Consider the following 16313-nt stretch of genomic DNA (forward strand, 5'->3'; position numbering starts at 1 on the left):
CGCACACCACGGGACATGGCCAATGTGATGAGCAGATTCTAAAGGCATCCTCCTGTCACTGCTCCTCTGAGCCTCAGCTCCTGAGGTCTCCCCAGCTCTGGTCCAGGCAGCCCTGCCAGAAAAATTCGTACAGAAGACTATGCACTACACAGAACTGATTTTTTTTTTTTTTAAACCCTCAGGCTGTGTTCCCATGAGAAAAGACTGTGTAGCCACACAGGCTGCTGCTCCCAAACCACAGCTAATGGTGCTGCCTGCTGGCAGCATCGTGCCACTGCAACATGAAAGGCGTGCTTAAATCTTGATACTGGGGTTTTTTCTTTTCTTTTCTTTTTTTTACAGATTTATTTATTTATTTATACAAGCACTGGGTACAGTCAGAAGCACAGGAGGGTGAGAGAGAATTCACCAGTGCGAGAGCGGGGAACAGAACAGGCAGACTGATGAAATACACTGCTGAGGGGAGCAACGGGCAGCAGGAGAGGTCTGCTGCACCATGTGGGATCCTCGCTGGTGGCCGGGGATCGAACAGGCACTGCAGAGGCTGCGGGCAGTTTTGCAGCCCAGCGATCAACAGCTGCGCCACCAGGGGAGGCCCATTTTTTCTTTTCTTTTTAAAGAATATTGCTTCCTGACATCATATGTATCAGGCATGCATCACTGAGAATATACTACACCAAGTATATACTTAATGTACATGTATTCAGTATACATACGTATGTACAAGATTATGTTCACCGCTGAAAGTCCAAGCCTATCCTCCAAGTCTATCCTCCACTCCATTCCCCCTTTGTCTTGCTTGTCCACTTCCTTTTCCTGCCCTTTTGGTGACAACTACATGGCCTACATCCAAAGGTTTAGTTTGGGTTATTTAGTTCAACTGTAAGTTTTCTCTATAAACTACCTATGAGTAAAAATCGCACGCTGTTTCTTTTTCTCTGAATTATTTTACTAAGATCCATCCATATCCTTGCAGGGACAGGATTTCATCTTTTATAGCTGTAGAGTATTCCATTGTTTACATATTCCACATCTTCTCTAGCCATTGGATTGTTGAGGGACTTAGATTCCAGCTCCTGGCTATTGTAAATAGTGCTGCAATAAACATGGGTGTATCTCTTCAAACTGACAAATGCATTAGACAGAAGATTAGTATGAAAGGATAGTAGCTAACATTTGATAACTAACAAAATATCAAAACTGGGCTAAGAGCTCTCTACTCATACTCTCATTTAGGTAAGAACAATCCTATTTTTTTCCTTGTGGTACTATTAGATTTGTGACATTGCTCCTAGATTAGAATCCAATCGCCTGTATCCACACCTACCAGCCCAGTCCAGTCAACAGCCTGTTTGTGTATGATCCACAAGAAATCATTCACCTATTTAAACAGATGGAAAAAATCGATAATATTTTATATTTTACAACATGTAAAAGTTATTTAAATTCAAATTTCACATCCATAAAGTTGTACTGGCACATAGCCATGCTCATCTGTTCACACTTCAGCTATGGCTGTTTTGTGCTACATAGTTGATCTGTTGTGACACAGAACTTGGTCACCAATGGCAGAAAAAGCTTTTGGACTCCTGGCTTAGTTCTTGTTTTTGTATTTTTCATGATCAGACCTGGGGTTTAATGAATTTATTGTCTAAGATGAAGCCAAAGTAGGAGACATGGTACCATAAAATCCTTTCTACACAGGCTGCATTTGTTACAGGTATAACCTGGCTGTCTGACATGGAAAAAGTCAGGAGGGCATCTGAAGTCCATTGTCCTTTGGGGACCGCTCTCTGGGGTGATGATGATCCAGGGCACTGTCCCACAAGCCACCTGCTGCACCTCCTTTGTGCCATGGCAAGGTGAGATGGCAGAGGGCACTGTGACAAAGGGTTTTTTTAAACAGGAGAAACAGCTGTCGTTGTTCTTTTGTCCATGGTCAATCTCCTTTTAAGCATTCAAAGCTCTTTGTATAAAAGAGGAATTTGTGTTGGCGACACTTTTTTTTAATGTGCCCCTTGCTTTTTTTTTTTTAATTACTGTTTATTTTCTTACATCATTCTTCACTTTTGTACAGTAATTGGTTTCTCCCCTTAGGTATAGCCCTCATAGTTCTCCCCCCACATCACCCATAAACCATCATGAAATTCCCTTGTGCTCTTCCTTCCCCTGGTTTGACCCTTCTACCTCCCCCTTCCCTGCTCTTTACCTGAGATCTATAGTCAGCTTACATGTTGGTCTTTCTCTTGACCTTTGTTTGGTTTCTCTATATTACACATGTAAGTGAAACCATCCAATATTGATCTTTTTCCTTTTGACTTATTTCACTTACCATAATCCCTTCCAGTGCAATCCATGTTGATGGAATGGCTTGAATTTGTCTTTTTTTCACCACTGAGTAATATTCCACTGTGTATATATGTCACAACTTTTTGATCTATTCATATGTTCTGGGGTATTAGGGTTGTCTCCATATCATGGCTTTTGTAAATAGTGCTGCAGTAAATATAGGGGTGCAGGTTTCCTTTAGAATTGGTGTTTTTGTGTCCTTTGGGTAGGTTTCTAAGAGTGGAATCACTGGATTATATCATAGGCCCACTTTTAATATTTTGAGGAAACTCCACACAACTTTCCTTAGTGGCTGGACCAGTTTGTATTCCCACCAGCAGTGTAAGAGAGTTCCTTTTTGTCCATACTGTTTCCAGTATTTTTTTATGGGTCATTCTCACTGGTGTGAGGTGGTATCTCATTGTGATTTTGATTGCATTTCCCTGATAATTAGTGATGTTAAATATTTTTTCACATGCCTATTGTCCTGGTCTAGATTCTAATCCAGATATACCACGAGGGCGAAGTTGAACCTCAGTTTATTAAAGTGGGTTCATTGTGTACAGAGAGTACTTTAGGAAGATCACAGCTACAGCACAGCACCACCCTGAGATGCTGTGTGTCAGCAGAACTAAGCTAAGACATAAATATTGTGCCATGTGCAGAGGGAGTTCAGCATGTCCACCTATGGACCTGGCCCTCCTCATCCAAAGTCATGGAGTGTCTCAAAGTGTGGACTTTAGAGTCAAGATCCTGGAATATTGGCATCAGTATTGGTGCCAATACTGATGACCAGTGACTTCTGACACTACGTAGAGTGAGAGGTGTCAAAGGATGGAGGCTGATGCTTAGAGTGGAAGCTGGAGAAGTTTCCATCCTGACTTTGGAACCGCTAGCTGGTCACCTAGGGAAAACTACTTAACCTCCAAGAGTTTGTGCTTCCTCGTCTGCAATAAGGTGGAAAAATAATCCTGATTTCACTGGATTTGGTGAGGATGAAATGACGATGTATGTAAGGTGACTAAAATAGTGCCAGAGAAGCCCTTTGTTTGCTCTTGATTTCCCTCAGGGTCAGGACAAAACCAAAGCCCTTTCCTTGGCTTCTAAATCCTGTACCAGCCTTGTCTCTGCATCTCCAGCTCCAGATTCTTTTTACTATTGGTGGTCATAGTAGCCTCTCTCATGCCAACATGCCATCTTCCTTAGGCTAAATTATGCCAACTTTTCATTTTCCCATGAGACGCTCACACTTGCTGTTTTCAGGACATAGCAGGGACTTGACTCAGGTACAGCACAGTTGAGGCTCCCTTCCAAAGCCCTTGACAGATGTAAGCATGAAAGAGAAGACAATCTGAATGAGGCATTTTGAGCAGGTGACAGGAATTCACAGGAAGCAAGGTCCTTCTGAGATTGCTGAAATGTATGAATGGTTAAGGCTGGAACTCACCACCTTCTAAACTAACTGACTTTTTGTTTTACCTTCTTCCATTTTCCTCCCACTACCCATGCACAGCACAATTGAGAGGGCTCAATACCCATTAAATGAACACAATGAATGAATGAATGAATACATGTGAGTGGGGACCACTGTCAGAAGTGAGACTATGAAGAGGTCCCACCTATTTATTTTGCTATTTTTACAACAGTGGACAGGTGCTTAGTTTGAGTGGCTCTATTTGTCAGCTCAGCGCCTCTTTTTCCTCTGAGAGACGCTTCCCCTCTTCCCACACTGCTATCTTACAGAATCCAGACCCCTGGATGATTGGCCCAGTTGGAACAGTCCAAATGAATGACAGTGGAAAACAGTAAAGACCCAAGAGGCATCTTTTCCTGCAGTTCTGACACAGTGCATCCTGGCAGCCACCCCTCCCCATCAGACTCCCATCCTTTCAGTGTTGCCCTTTTCCCTACACCTAAAGGTATTGGGGGGATGGTCACATCACTGAAATTGGTCTATCTGATAAGCAAATGTGACAAGCATCTTCCTGTCACCTTCTCCTCTTAACTACAGTACCTGAGGTCTCCCCAGCGCTGGTACAGGCAGCCCTGCAAGAAAGGCTCTGATTAAACACTCCTATTCACTACATAACACTGGTTATCTCGAAAAAACCCACAGCCTGTCCTCCCCACGTCTGCTCACAGACAGGCGCAGGCTGCAAGCCTCACTTGTTGAATCACTAGCAGCCCCTCCTCTGCTTCAGGCTGCTGCTCCCAAATCAGAGATGGCGCCATCTGCTGGCAGCATCATGACACTACAAGAAAGTTCTTAATATTTGGATTTGTTTTTGTTTCTGTTCTTTCTAAATTAAATATTGCTATATAGCACCCTACACATCAGAGATGCACCACTGAAAGTCAACATGAGTATATACATCAATTTCAACACTGAAAGTCCAGTTCTACCTTTCCCCATACCACTGTCCCTTTGTCTTGCTTTATTTACCTCTTTCCAACTTATCTTCTGGTAACAATTAAATGGCTTTACAGCCCCAAATTTTTAATTTATACTTCATCTATTTGTTGTCTCAATATAAAACACATCTTTTCTTCCATTTCTGACACCATGCATCCTTGCAGCCACCTTTCCCCACCCGAGCCCCATCATTTCAACATCTCATGCCAAATCTGGGGGTTGCTGCACTTCAGAAAACTTAGTCTATGTGACAAGCAGATGTGACAGGCATCCCCTATCACTGTCCCGTCTTAACCATAGCACCAGAGGACTCCCCAGCACTGGTCCAGGTAGCCCTGCAATAGATTCTAATCAAAGGCGCCTATTCACTGATTATGTAACACTGATTATTTTTTAAAAACCCACAGCCTGTCCTCCCCATGACAAAGATGGCGCTGGCCACAGACAGGTACAGGCTGCAAGGCTCACTTGTTGAATCACTAGCAGCATCTCTGGGAGCCTCCATCTGAGTCCCTCTTCTGCAAGCTGCAGCTCCCAGCTGGAATGATGGCGCCATCTGCTGGCAGCAACATGACACTGCAAATGTTAATTCTTGCATTCTAGGTTTTTTTTCCTTTTTAAATTGAATAATATCGCTTCATAACTTTCAGGTGTGCATCATAGGGAATCTGTGTGAGTATATAATACATAGATCACTAAAAGTCAAATCTATCCTTCTCTATGCCAATGTCTGGATAAACCACCCCCTCAATCAGACCCTTCTGGTAACAATTGGCTGTATAGTCCAAAATTTTAATTTTGTATTTCATCTGTGTCCTCTATATACTATATATGAGTATAATCATGGCCTTTCTCTTTCTCTGACTTATTTTACTGAGCATAATGCACTTCAGATTCATCCATCTACTTGTAAGACAAGATCATGTTTTATAGCTGTATAGTATTCCATTGTTTACATAAACCACCTCTCATCATTGGACTGTAGGGGCACTTAGGTAGTATCCACCTCTTGGCTATTGTAAATGTTGCAATAAACTTGGGGTGCCTACATCTCTTCAAACTGCCAAATGCAATAACCAAAACATTGAGGATACAGCTAACTTCTGACAGCTTACTGAACACCAGAAGTTGTGCTAAGAGTTCTCTACCCAGGCTCTCATAGACTAGGAACAGTCCTATCATTTTTCTTATTTCATCACTTTTCCAAAAACATTCCAGGTTTAGAACTGTCAACTACATTTTTTGATTGACATGTGTAAATAGTTGAGAAAAAATTAGTATTTCATTAACATGTGATTATATTCAAATTTCAAGTCCATAGATAAAGTTGTATTGGCATATAGCCACGCTCATTTGCTTACGTGTCTCCTATGGCTGTTCTGTGCTCTATAATTTACTAGTTGTGACACAGAACTTGGCCTCTAATGCCTGAAACATTTAGAAACTGGCTTCAGAAAAAGCTTTTGGACTCCTGGCCTAGATTCTCATCCATGTACACCACCAGGGAAGCACACACTGAAGCTCACTTCTATAAAATGGGTATAATACCTCACGAGAGGAATTTTTCGCAAGATTACGCCTACATGCATAGACTCACCTTCAGATACTGCACAGAGGGAGCTCTACGAACTTACCCCTTCCTCAGTCCAGAATCATGGGGTGTCTTGGAGTGTGGACTTCAGGGCAAAGATCTTGGATTCCATCCTTGGTGCCAATACTGATGACCAATGACTACTGATACTATGATGCAGTGAGAGGTGGCAAAGGATGGAGGCTGATGCTTAGACTGGAAGCCAGAGAAATTTCCATCCTGCCTCTCCAATTCACTAGCTGGTCACTTGGGGAAAATTACTTAACCTCTTAGTTTCTGCTTCCAAATCTGCGATATGGTTGGAAAAGAATGCCGATCTCACTGGGTTGTGGTGAGGATGAAATGACTTGATAGATATAAGGCGATTAGAGCAATGTCAACTAAGCCCTGTGTGTTTGCTCTTGATTCCCCTCATTGAGGACAAACGCTTCTGAACTTTATCTGCCCTATGTCAGCATCCCCAGCTCCAAACACTTCCCTCACTACACAGTGGCCATAACAGCCTTTCTCCTTCAAATCGTGCCAACTTTTTATTTTCTCATGAGGCATCTGTAGTCTTACCAGTGAATTCAGGGCCCAGCACAGGACTTTTTTCTGAAATACAGCACAACACATGATATCATCTTCCAAAACCTTTGACAAATGTATACATGACTTGAAAAGATAGATAATGTGGATGAGGCATTTGAGCAGGCAATGGGAAAGTAACTGGGCCCAAGATGCTTCTGAGCGTTATGATGTATGAATGGCTAAGGCATGAAGTAACCACCTTCAGTAACTCACTTTCTCTTTACCTTTTCTTTTACTTTTATCCCCACTTCCTGTGCCACTATCTAGACAAGTGTTAGGCCTGAAAGGACAGTATAAAATGTGTGCAGTGAAAGAACAAATGAATGGTAAAGCAGAACTCAGGCAGGTGTGGGGAAGATGAAGTAGTACCTGTTATTTTGCTCTTGTATCAGAAGTACAGGTACTTAGTTTTGAGTAGCTGCTTGTGTCTATTTGGTGCCTCCCCTTTCCCAAAGGCGCACCCCCTCCTCCGGACACACTGCCATCTTACAGGACCAGGCTCCAGCTGACTGGCTCAGCTGAAATCAGGTATGTCGCCCCTACTTCCCCCACTGCGGACTGGTAAATTCCACCTCTTCTGTTAATCTGTACTGAAAGACAAATCCCAGATAATGGTGCTGAAAGTTTACACTTGGGAACTCAGAGTAGCCTTTTTCTCCATCCACACTGTGAAGGAAGTTGATTTATTAAGAGAATGAAGCCAAAAGTGAGAAGCCAGACAGGAGAGAGGGTCTGGATGGAGCCTGAGTCCCAGTTGGCCCGGACACCCACCCAGCCCCCTTCAGCATTACCTGTTCCTTTATACTTTCGTCACGCAACATCACGCAGTATCCTTTCAATGAAGCCAACTATGACTATGCTAACTCAGGTAGGGCCTGCCTACGCAATCCTCCTCCTGCAATCCTCCTGTAAACCAGCTACAGATTTCTTAAAAGCAGTGCCAGGGTCCCACTCCAAAACCATGAAATTGTTCTCTGTGGTGTGGGTTTGGACACTGGAAATGCAAAGAGGCATCCAGGTTATTCTTCCAGATATTTCATTTCATTCAAACTCTCAGGAATATTCATTATGACAGGGGGTCCAGAGATGTACCTGAATCCTCACAGGTCTGATTTCATATAGTTAAGTTTTCAAACGTGTAGCATTTGAGCAGCTATTTGGGTCTGTCTGGTGTCTCTCCTTCCTGAGAGGAGCACCGCTCCCCCACACCTGGACACGCTGCCATCTTCCAGGACAAGGCCCACTGGCCCTGCAGAGATGAAGCAAATTTTAACTGAAATAAATCTAAAGGTTTCAATTTCACATCTACATATTGATATCCTTTATTTATCTATCATTCTTTAAGCAAATTACAAATCTACTTTTCAAGGAGGAAAGCTTGCCATTACTGAGGATATCTTCACCACTTTACTGCAACTCGCAAAACAGGCATGTTCCACAAGACAGCAGCACACACTTTGCTTTTTAAGGTGAATTCTCTAGTAATGCTGGCACACTCCTCTGCCCACGCTTGTGTAAGGTGAAATCACTGCCTCACATCTCATAACAGATAAAGATGGGGAGTCAAGGCATTCACACGACTTCTGGTCATTTGCTTTAAGACTGTCCAGGCACAAATTAACTAACATACGATGTTATTTAATGAAAGGAAAGAAAGAAAAGCACAAAGAAAAAGAAACGCCCTTCATGGTCTCTCATTCATCTCGTCAATGAGCACACATAAGGCAGCGTCTTTCTCTATAATCTGGTCTCTCCTGTGACCTGAGCTTTCTCTCTGTTGTTCATTCTGTCCAGTACAATTGTTGTGATCCTCAGCATCCATCGGTTCAGTCTTTACTCTCATCCCTGCTTCTGAGTGGGGCAAATCATCAGGCAAAGAAGCCAAGCAATTCTGAATCATCTCAATGACTCTTTCCAGATGCTTCTGAAACCTCTCAGCTGTTTCAAGGCGCTGTCGTTTCTGCACCTCCATCATGACTCTCAAAGTCTCTCTGGCTTGGTGGGGTCGGTATTCGTTTATGAGATGATGCACATGGACAAAAAGCAACTTCAGATCTTCTAACTTCTCTTCCCGCTTTATACTTCCCGGGCTCCGTATCAAGATGTCTAAGAGGTCTAGGAAATTAATGAGGATGGACATGTTGAGTTTTCTCAGTTCTTTCTTGTGATCAAACTGCATAGGATGAAGCCGTTCGATGCCCTGACTTTCTAAAGGGCGGATGATAAGATCATCACATTGGAACTGGTTGCCAAACATCATATAACTGTCTTTTATCGGAGGCGGGGGCTTGGGGGCGAGGCCTTCCTGAATATTCTCGTCCGTATACTCCTTGATGTACTGCATCGGAGGTGGTGGAAGGGCACTCACTTGCTGTGGCTCACCCATTGCGGAAGATGGAGAACCTACAAAGAGAAACAAAACAAAGATTGGAGTGGAGCTGCAAGACCAACTTGTCACAATGGGTCACTACAGGCAAATTTGCTTATTTTTCTGAAGCTCCGGGCCCAGGACAAAATGATCTCCTCAGCTTTCAATAGAGAAAGGCTGCCATTCTTTTCTAATTAGGTGGTATACCCTCATCCATCCGAGTATTTTTTCTTACCTATTTAACTCTTTCAGCTACTCAATAGTATCCTTCATCTATGAAGAAAATTTCCTGGACACACACCCCTCACTGGTTAACCCCATTTTCTACTTCCCTATCTAGTCAAGCTACACAGTTCCTGTCTCCCCATCCCAACGCCACAAGCACAAGCACAAGATGATGCCTTATATTATAGATTGATTTCCAAAGGCAAACACTTACTTAAAACTCTAATAAATATGGCAAAATTAACCTTGCTATCTTCCAGACAGCTAATATCATGAGTTTTGAAACCAGGAAATGATGACCCAAATCCACAAACCCCCCCCCCTCTTTTTTTCCTGTAACATACTCTACGTTTTCTTATGAACACATAACACATCTACTGCAGGATTTTCAAACCCACTTTAAGCTTAGCTGTATCATGAAACGAGAAGATTCCAAGTGGTCATCTGGACTGACCTTGTCAAGTTTTCAAGATGTAACACCTTCTTACACCAGAATTTGTGAGGTCTAAGAGCAGCTGTGAGGCACAGGCTGCTGATGAGAATCTAGTGAGGCAGTCACCATGAGCACCCTGTTCCCATGATGATGGCTAGCTATATTCCACAGTTCACAATTTTAACTAGTCTTCTGCTTATTCCTTTTTGTTATTACCCTTTCTGGCCTCAAACTTCTACCTCCACAAAAACTGCTCATCCAGGTCATCAACCATCGTCACACAACCAGCTCTTTTTCTGTGGTCATCTTAACCTCACTGCAGCATCAGCAGCATTTTCTTCCTTTCCACACACTTTCCCTTCTCCCTCAGCTTCTGGAACCTGTACATCTATGTTTTCTTACTACCTCATTGGCCACTTGGTTTCCTTTACTGCCTTCTTCTTTATCCAAATTTTAATGATATGTGCCTCAGAGAGCTGTCCTGGGTCCTCCTCTTTCTAAATTAGGGAGCCACAAACTCAAACACCAAAGGGAAAAGGCAGGCACCTTAAAGATGAAAACCCTCTAAGTCAAGGATTAAAGCACATGCATGCAGACTTCAACGCCTCCAGGCAAAGGCACTGATGTGAGAATACAGGTTCACAGTTGCTCAGTTTCTTGATTTTTTGAGAGCAAATACAGATTTTTAATGTGAATCTTTCAATTTTAAATATTGGTTAATGAAATTCAGAAACTGACAAGCAGTGTGTGGTCAACAATAATTTACCTACAACAATCAGTTCTAGACCTCTGATTTATATTTTCTCCCTTGGGTGACCTCAATTCTTTCCTAATGTCATTTCTATGTGATTCTCAAACAGGGGTAATTTTTCCCAGCAGGAAGCATACATCATAACAGAGGGAGGGGATGCTACTGGAATCTAAGGAATAGAGGCTGGGGATGCTGGTAAACATTTTTACAAAGCAAAGGACAGTGTGCCCCCACTCCCGACTAAGAATTATACAGCCTGAAATGTCAATAATCTGTGCCAAGGTGGAGAAATGCTGGTTTGCATTTCTGACTTTATCTCCAGTCCTAAGATCCTGCTGAATGTTCACAGGGCATTCACACTTAAATATCATTTTTTTATTCTATGATTTCATCCACTACACACACATACACACACACACACACAACCCCTTTCAGCAAAATGATCCCATTTCCCAATGAGTGTTTCAAGCCATAAAGCTCAAGAAAGACTTAATCCTCCCTTTTCATCAATCTCCCCTCGATACCATATCTTCCAGATCTCAAAATCATCAGTTCTGACCAAGCCACTATTCCCTCTTACCTAGAATACAATGGTTTCCCGAGGGATCTTTCTGCTTTCAGTGTCAGTCTTCTACATAATAAACACCTTGTCTTTCTTCCTATTTCCTACCAACATTGTCTTCCATCCATACTCACAAGTCCTGAATGCTACCAATCGCTTCTGCCTTTGGATCTTTCCATATGCTTTTCTTTCTGCTTCACGTACTAGCTTAAAACGTCATCCTTAAATTATTAACTTCTTTAATTACGCAGCTAAAGCAGATCCTGCTTCTCTCCCCCCTCTCCCTCTCTCTCCTTTAAACCAGTACCTAATTTGTCTCCTTTGGTTAGTCTATCAGCTCCATGAGGGAAAGGCTGTGCTGATCATAGCTCTTACTGTGCTCAAAGCTTTGCACACAGGTGCTCCACAAACATTGTTGAGCAGCTCCATTCATTTCAACAGGGCTCCAAATCAATGGGAATTTGGAAATAGGTGCACACATCCTTAATTAATGCTCACTCCTTCAGCTTGCCCTGTACAACAATTACTACCCAGGGAGGTTGGTTATGATGACAGGTAATGCCTGAGGACACCTTATAAGCTAGGCACTGTTTTAAATATTTTCATGGTTGGGAGAAAAAGCCACTTTTTACACTTTAGAGCTCAGACAACTGTGGCTCATAATGGTTGAATCAGTTGAGTAAAGTCACAAAGTAAGTAGCAAAGGAAGAGATCCAGAGCCTAACCTCCCACACACCACACTACAGGCTCTCTCAAGGATAAACAAGAAACACTGCCTCCACTCAAGTGTTGTTCTATCAAGGGAAACTACAAAAGATAACCAACTACAAGCTATTACCAAAAATAAATCTAAAAATTTCGTACAGGAAGCTCTAGCATAAACAAAATTAAGACAATCTCTTTTTCTTTTTTTATTTTAACATGTAAGTTTCGGGAGTGCATCATTAAAAGCTGACTTCTGTATAGATTACATTAAGTTTACCGCTAAAAGTCCAATTCTATACTTCATCATACAATTGACTCCTTTTACCCCAGTTACTCAAACCCCTTTCCCTTCCAATAACCACGAATAGGTGTTACAGCCCAAAAGTTCACAGATTTTTATTTATTTATTTCATCTCTTCCTCTCGGTATTGAGTGAAATCACACGGTGTTTATCTTTCTCTGGCTTATTTCACTAAACATAATTCCCTCTAGGTCCATCTATTATTGAGAGCAGCAGGATTCCATCTTTTGATAGCTGCAGAGTGTTTCAGTGTTAGGACACATACATAGATACACTACTCTTTATCCATTTGTCTGTTGATGAGCACATAGGTTGTTGCCAGCTCCGGGTTATTTTAAGTAAAGCTGCAATAAATATGGGGGTGCATATATCCCTTCAAATTAAGTGTTTTGAAGGCATTTTTTTTGGTAAATACTTAGAAGTGACCAATCCTATTTTTCAATAGAAAAATATCTGCAAGATAACAAAGGGCAAATATCATAAATGTTGTTTGATTTGTTAAAAATGCACCTCAGGGCCTCCCTGCCTCCCTTGGTGGCGCAAGGGTTAAGACACAACCTATGAAGCTATCTGCAGCCACTGCAGCACGAGTTCGATTCTCGGCCCGCCAGGGAGCAGCCCACATGGCACAGCAGATGTCTCCTGGCTCACTGCTCCCCTCAGCAGTGTACTCCTCTCCGCTCTTCCCTCAGCAGTGTACTCCTCTCCGCTCTTCCCTCAGCAGTGTACTTTGGTCAGTCTGCCTTTTCTGTTCCCCACTCTGTCTCTGGTGAATCCTCTCAACCCCCGTGCCTCTAGCCTGTACCCCAGCTCTTGTATGCATAAATAAATCTTTTTTAAAAAATGTACCTCAAGGGCCTCCCCGGTGGCACAGTGGTTGAGCACTGGGTTGCGAAGCTGCCTGCGGCCTCTGCGGCGCTGGTTCGATCCCCGGCTGCTCCCTGGCCACCAGAGGAGGGTCCCACATGGCGCGCAGACCTCTCCTGCCGCCCGCTGCTCCCCTCAGCAGTGTACTTCTGTCCTTCTGCCTGCTCTGCTCCCCGCTCTGGCTCTGGTGAATTCTCTCACCCTCCCATGCTTCTGACTGTACCCAGTGCATGTATAAACAAAACAAACTAGCAAATAAAATAAATAAATAAATAAAACATGCCTCTATAAAAAAAAAAAAAGCATAAAAAAAATAAAAAAAAAAAATGTTTTAAAAAATGTACCTCAAACAATGATTAGGAAGCTTTATCCTTAATAAAGACTTACTGATTTTTTAAAAAACTCATATTAATAGAGAAAGGAAAAATAGGCAAGATGATGAAAATGCAGATGCTGAATAAAGGTGGGAAAACTGATTCAGACCAAAATACTTTCATCAGCAAATTTTTCAAAGGGACATTTTTATTCTAACAGACGACCAAGATTTCAAACAGTCCATCATTCAACATATACTATAATACCTTCTTTGTGGCAGATTCTAGATTCCAGCAGAGGCAATTCTCCTCCCTCTCAGTTTCTTCAGCGAGGTCATCCCAATTTTAGAAGTGGTCTCTTAGCTATTCTGGCCCTACAGGAAGACGTTCTGGAGTGGAGCCCCTACTCACCTCAGCTCCCACCAACGTGATCAGTGCATAACACTTTTAAGTGGCAGGACAGCACCACCCAAGAGATTACAGAGAATTCTCATATACAACGGATAGGAAAACAAATAAATATATATTTTGAATTTAATTTGGCAGTACCAAAATTCTATTTTATTTTTACAACTCTGCTTATACCCTTTTTTAAAATTAGATAATCGATACAGATTCACATCTCTTCAAATGATGTTAACACACCACATCCACTACCAAAGTACTAACAATCCTTCACTATAGTCCACAGGTACCCCTCTACCTTTTGCTCTTAGCCTCCTTTCCCAGTATCAAAATTTTAAATACTGATATTCTTTGAATCTAAAATTCTATTTCTTTGAAATTTATCCTACAAAAATGCCAATGCAGTTACACATAAATGTATATAAAGATGTTTAACGCAGCAATATTTGAAAAGAGTTGGGAAAGTTGGAAATAAACCATGATAAAATATGGCTGGAAAAAATGTCTACAGAGTACAATACAGCTATGAAAGTAAAGGAGGCGAAGGTGTGTGGGGACTGTTTCGATTATGTACCAAACAATTATGATAGTTACAAATACAGTCAATAGAAATCACACATCTGGATCTTACTGGGATAACAACATGTGGTGCTGACTCTCTGGTCAAGCTGGGCAGTGACGAAGCTCCCAAACAGCCCTGGAGATCACAAGGATAAACAACACACTCTACAGACTGTTTTTCACTTTCAGTGCCACAGTAAATAAAAAGCATGAGATCGTCAACACGACTGTAAAATCCACTTTGTGTTAGACCGGTTTGTCCAACTACAGACTAATGCAAGTGTTCTGAGCAATTAAGGTAGGCCTCCTTAAGCTATGATGTTCTTTAGGCTGGGCATATTAAATGCTTTTTTGACTTGTAATATTTTCAACTTATGACAGTATTATCAAAAGGAACCCAAATATAAGTTGAGGAAGACCTGTAGCTATTGCCAACTTTCACTTTTTAAAATTTTAACATAAATTCAGACTTAGGAGTTTCATGAACAGTACAAAAAGCACTATACTCTTCGCCCGGACTCTCCAAATGTTAACATTTGTCCTCATTTGCCTTACTGGTGGCTCATTCCTAGACCCCCAAATCCTTCCCTGCTGTAGCTATGTCTGCTTATAACTACATCATAATTAGCAAAATCAGAGAACTGTCCTTAACCTGGTTCTTCAAGATGAAACTTTTTAATACCCCCCCCCCAAGTCTCAGTGCACTCAAGTCTTTTGAGGTGGGGAGCCCAGTTTTGTGCTTTCAAGGTGCACCTGCACTCCTTTATTTGTAATTTTTCCGAAGCCAACTGCCCTCTCTTAGTATTCATGACAAGTCTACGAGCTAATAAGCACACGATCGATTTCACTTGAAGAGATGAGTATCCCAAGTTGAGATCCTGGCAAGTGTTCACGTCAGATCAAGAAATGAACCAGTGGCCCAGAAGAAAGAATCCTAACCCTACATCCCAGGTCCTTTTAGCTGCTCCGTGCAAACTCTTGCAAATCTGCAGCTTAGGAAACTTAATTGTACGAAGGGGACTTGACATATGACGAAAAATTATGTTTATCTCTCTCAACTCTCCAGTGGCACTTCAGAGTCGGTCCTGCCTCACCTTCTACCTTCTGGGTCCGCCCCAGCAGGCGGGCTTCGGCCAGGCCCCCCCACCCCACCCCCCGGGAGGGACCACTGTGTCTCCAGAGAGCAGGCTCCCTGCAGATGACTCCGACGACGCGACTCAGGACCCCTCTCCGCCCCTGTCAGCAGATTTCACTACTGGCCTGAGGAAGACGCGCAGGACGAGGCCGCGAGCCGAGCCGAGCCGAGCCGAGGGCACCCAGCTCTGACGACCCGCGGCCGCCGGTCTCCCTCGCCCGGGTACCCCCGACCACCGGGCCCGGAGCGGCGGTGGGAGGCGGCGAGAGCACAAGGTGCCGGCTCCTCCGACCCCACTGAGTCGCTCCCCAAGGAGAAACGCTCCCCGGCGGGGAACTGAGCCGTCGCCGCCCACTCACCTCAGCTCTCGGTTTACAGTAGCTCCCGCCTTGGCGACCGCAGCCAAATCCGACTTCCGGCCTCCTCCTCTTCCAGGAAGAGGCGCCTGATGCCGGCTCTGAATTGGCTGAAAGAGCTGTCCGTTAAGGGGCTCTAGTCCCGCCTCTGGACGACGGCTCGATATTACGCCTGCGCAGACTTCCCGCCCGCCTCTGGGCGCTGTGGTAGTGGGCGGGGCTTGTGCGTGGGGGCGGGCCTCTGTGTACTTTGCAGCAGTAAACTCGGAGGGTGCTGTCTCCTGGCTTTTTTTACTTTTTTAAAAATGAAATATGGCATCCGTATGCGCTACATCGAAGTTGGAAAATATACATAAGGAGTTTCTTTTTTAATTATGTAGACTCTAACCTCAATGCCAAAAATAACAGAATAAATAAGGTGGTTCAGT

At 43.1% G+C, this 16313-nt stretch overlaps 1 protein-coding gene across 1 annotated transcript; it reads right to left on the reverse strand.

The window, feature by feature from the left end:
• Positions 1 to 4263: 4263 nt before the first annotated feature.
• MED7 (mediator complex subunit 7) lies at positions 4264 to 16040 on the reverse strand. The gene is made up of 2 exons (XM_037500027.2): positions 15889 to 16040; positions 4264 to 9305 (listed from the first exon to the last, which is right to left on the reverse strand). The coding sequence occupies exon 2, from the start codon at positions 9286 to 9288 to the stop codon at positions 8587 to 8589; it is 702 nt and encodes a 233-aa protein (XP_037355924.1). The 5' UTR covers positions 9289 to 9305; positions 15889 to 16040; the 3' UTR covers positions 4264 to 8586.
• Between the last annotated feature and the right edge of the window lie 273 nt (positions 16041 to 16313).

The sequence above is a fragment of the Talpa occidentalis genome, unplaced genomic scaffold (assembly GCF_014898055.3).
Source record: "Talpa occidentalis isolate TD23 unplaced genomic scaffold, MPIMG_talOcc4v2.1 talOcc4.9, whole genome shotgun sequence".
NCBI classification, from domain to species: Eukaryota; Metazoa; Chordata; class Mammalia; order Eulipotyphla; family Talpidae; genus Talpa; species Talpa occidentalis.

What these genes read in the sequence shown, in the direction of transcription:
- MED7 (XM_037500027.2), bottom strand. Translation starts at nt 9,288, where the DNA reads ATGGGTGAGCCACAGCAAGTGAGTGCCCTTCCACCACCTCCGATGCAG.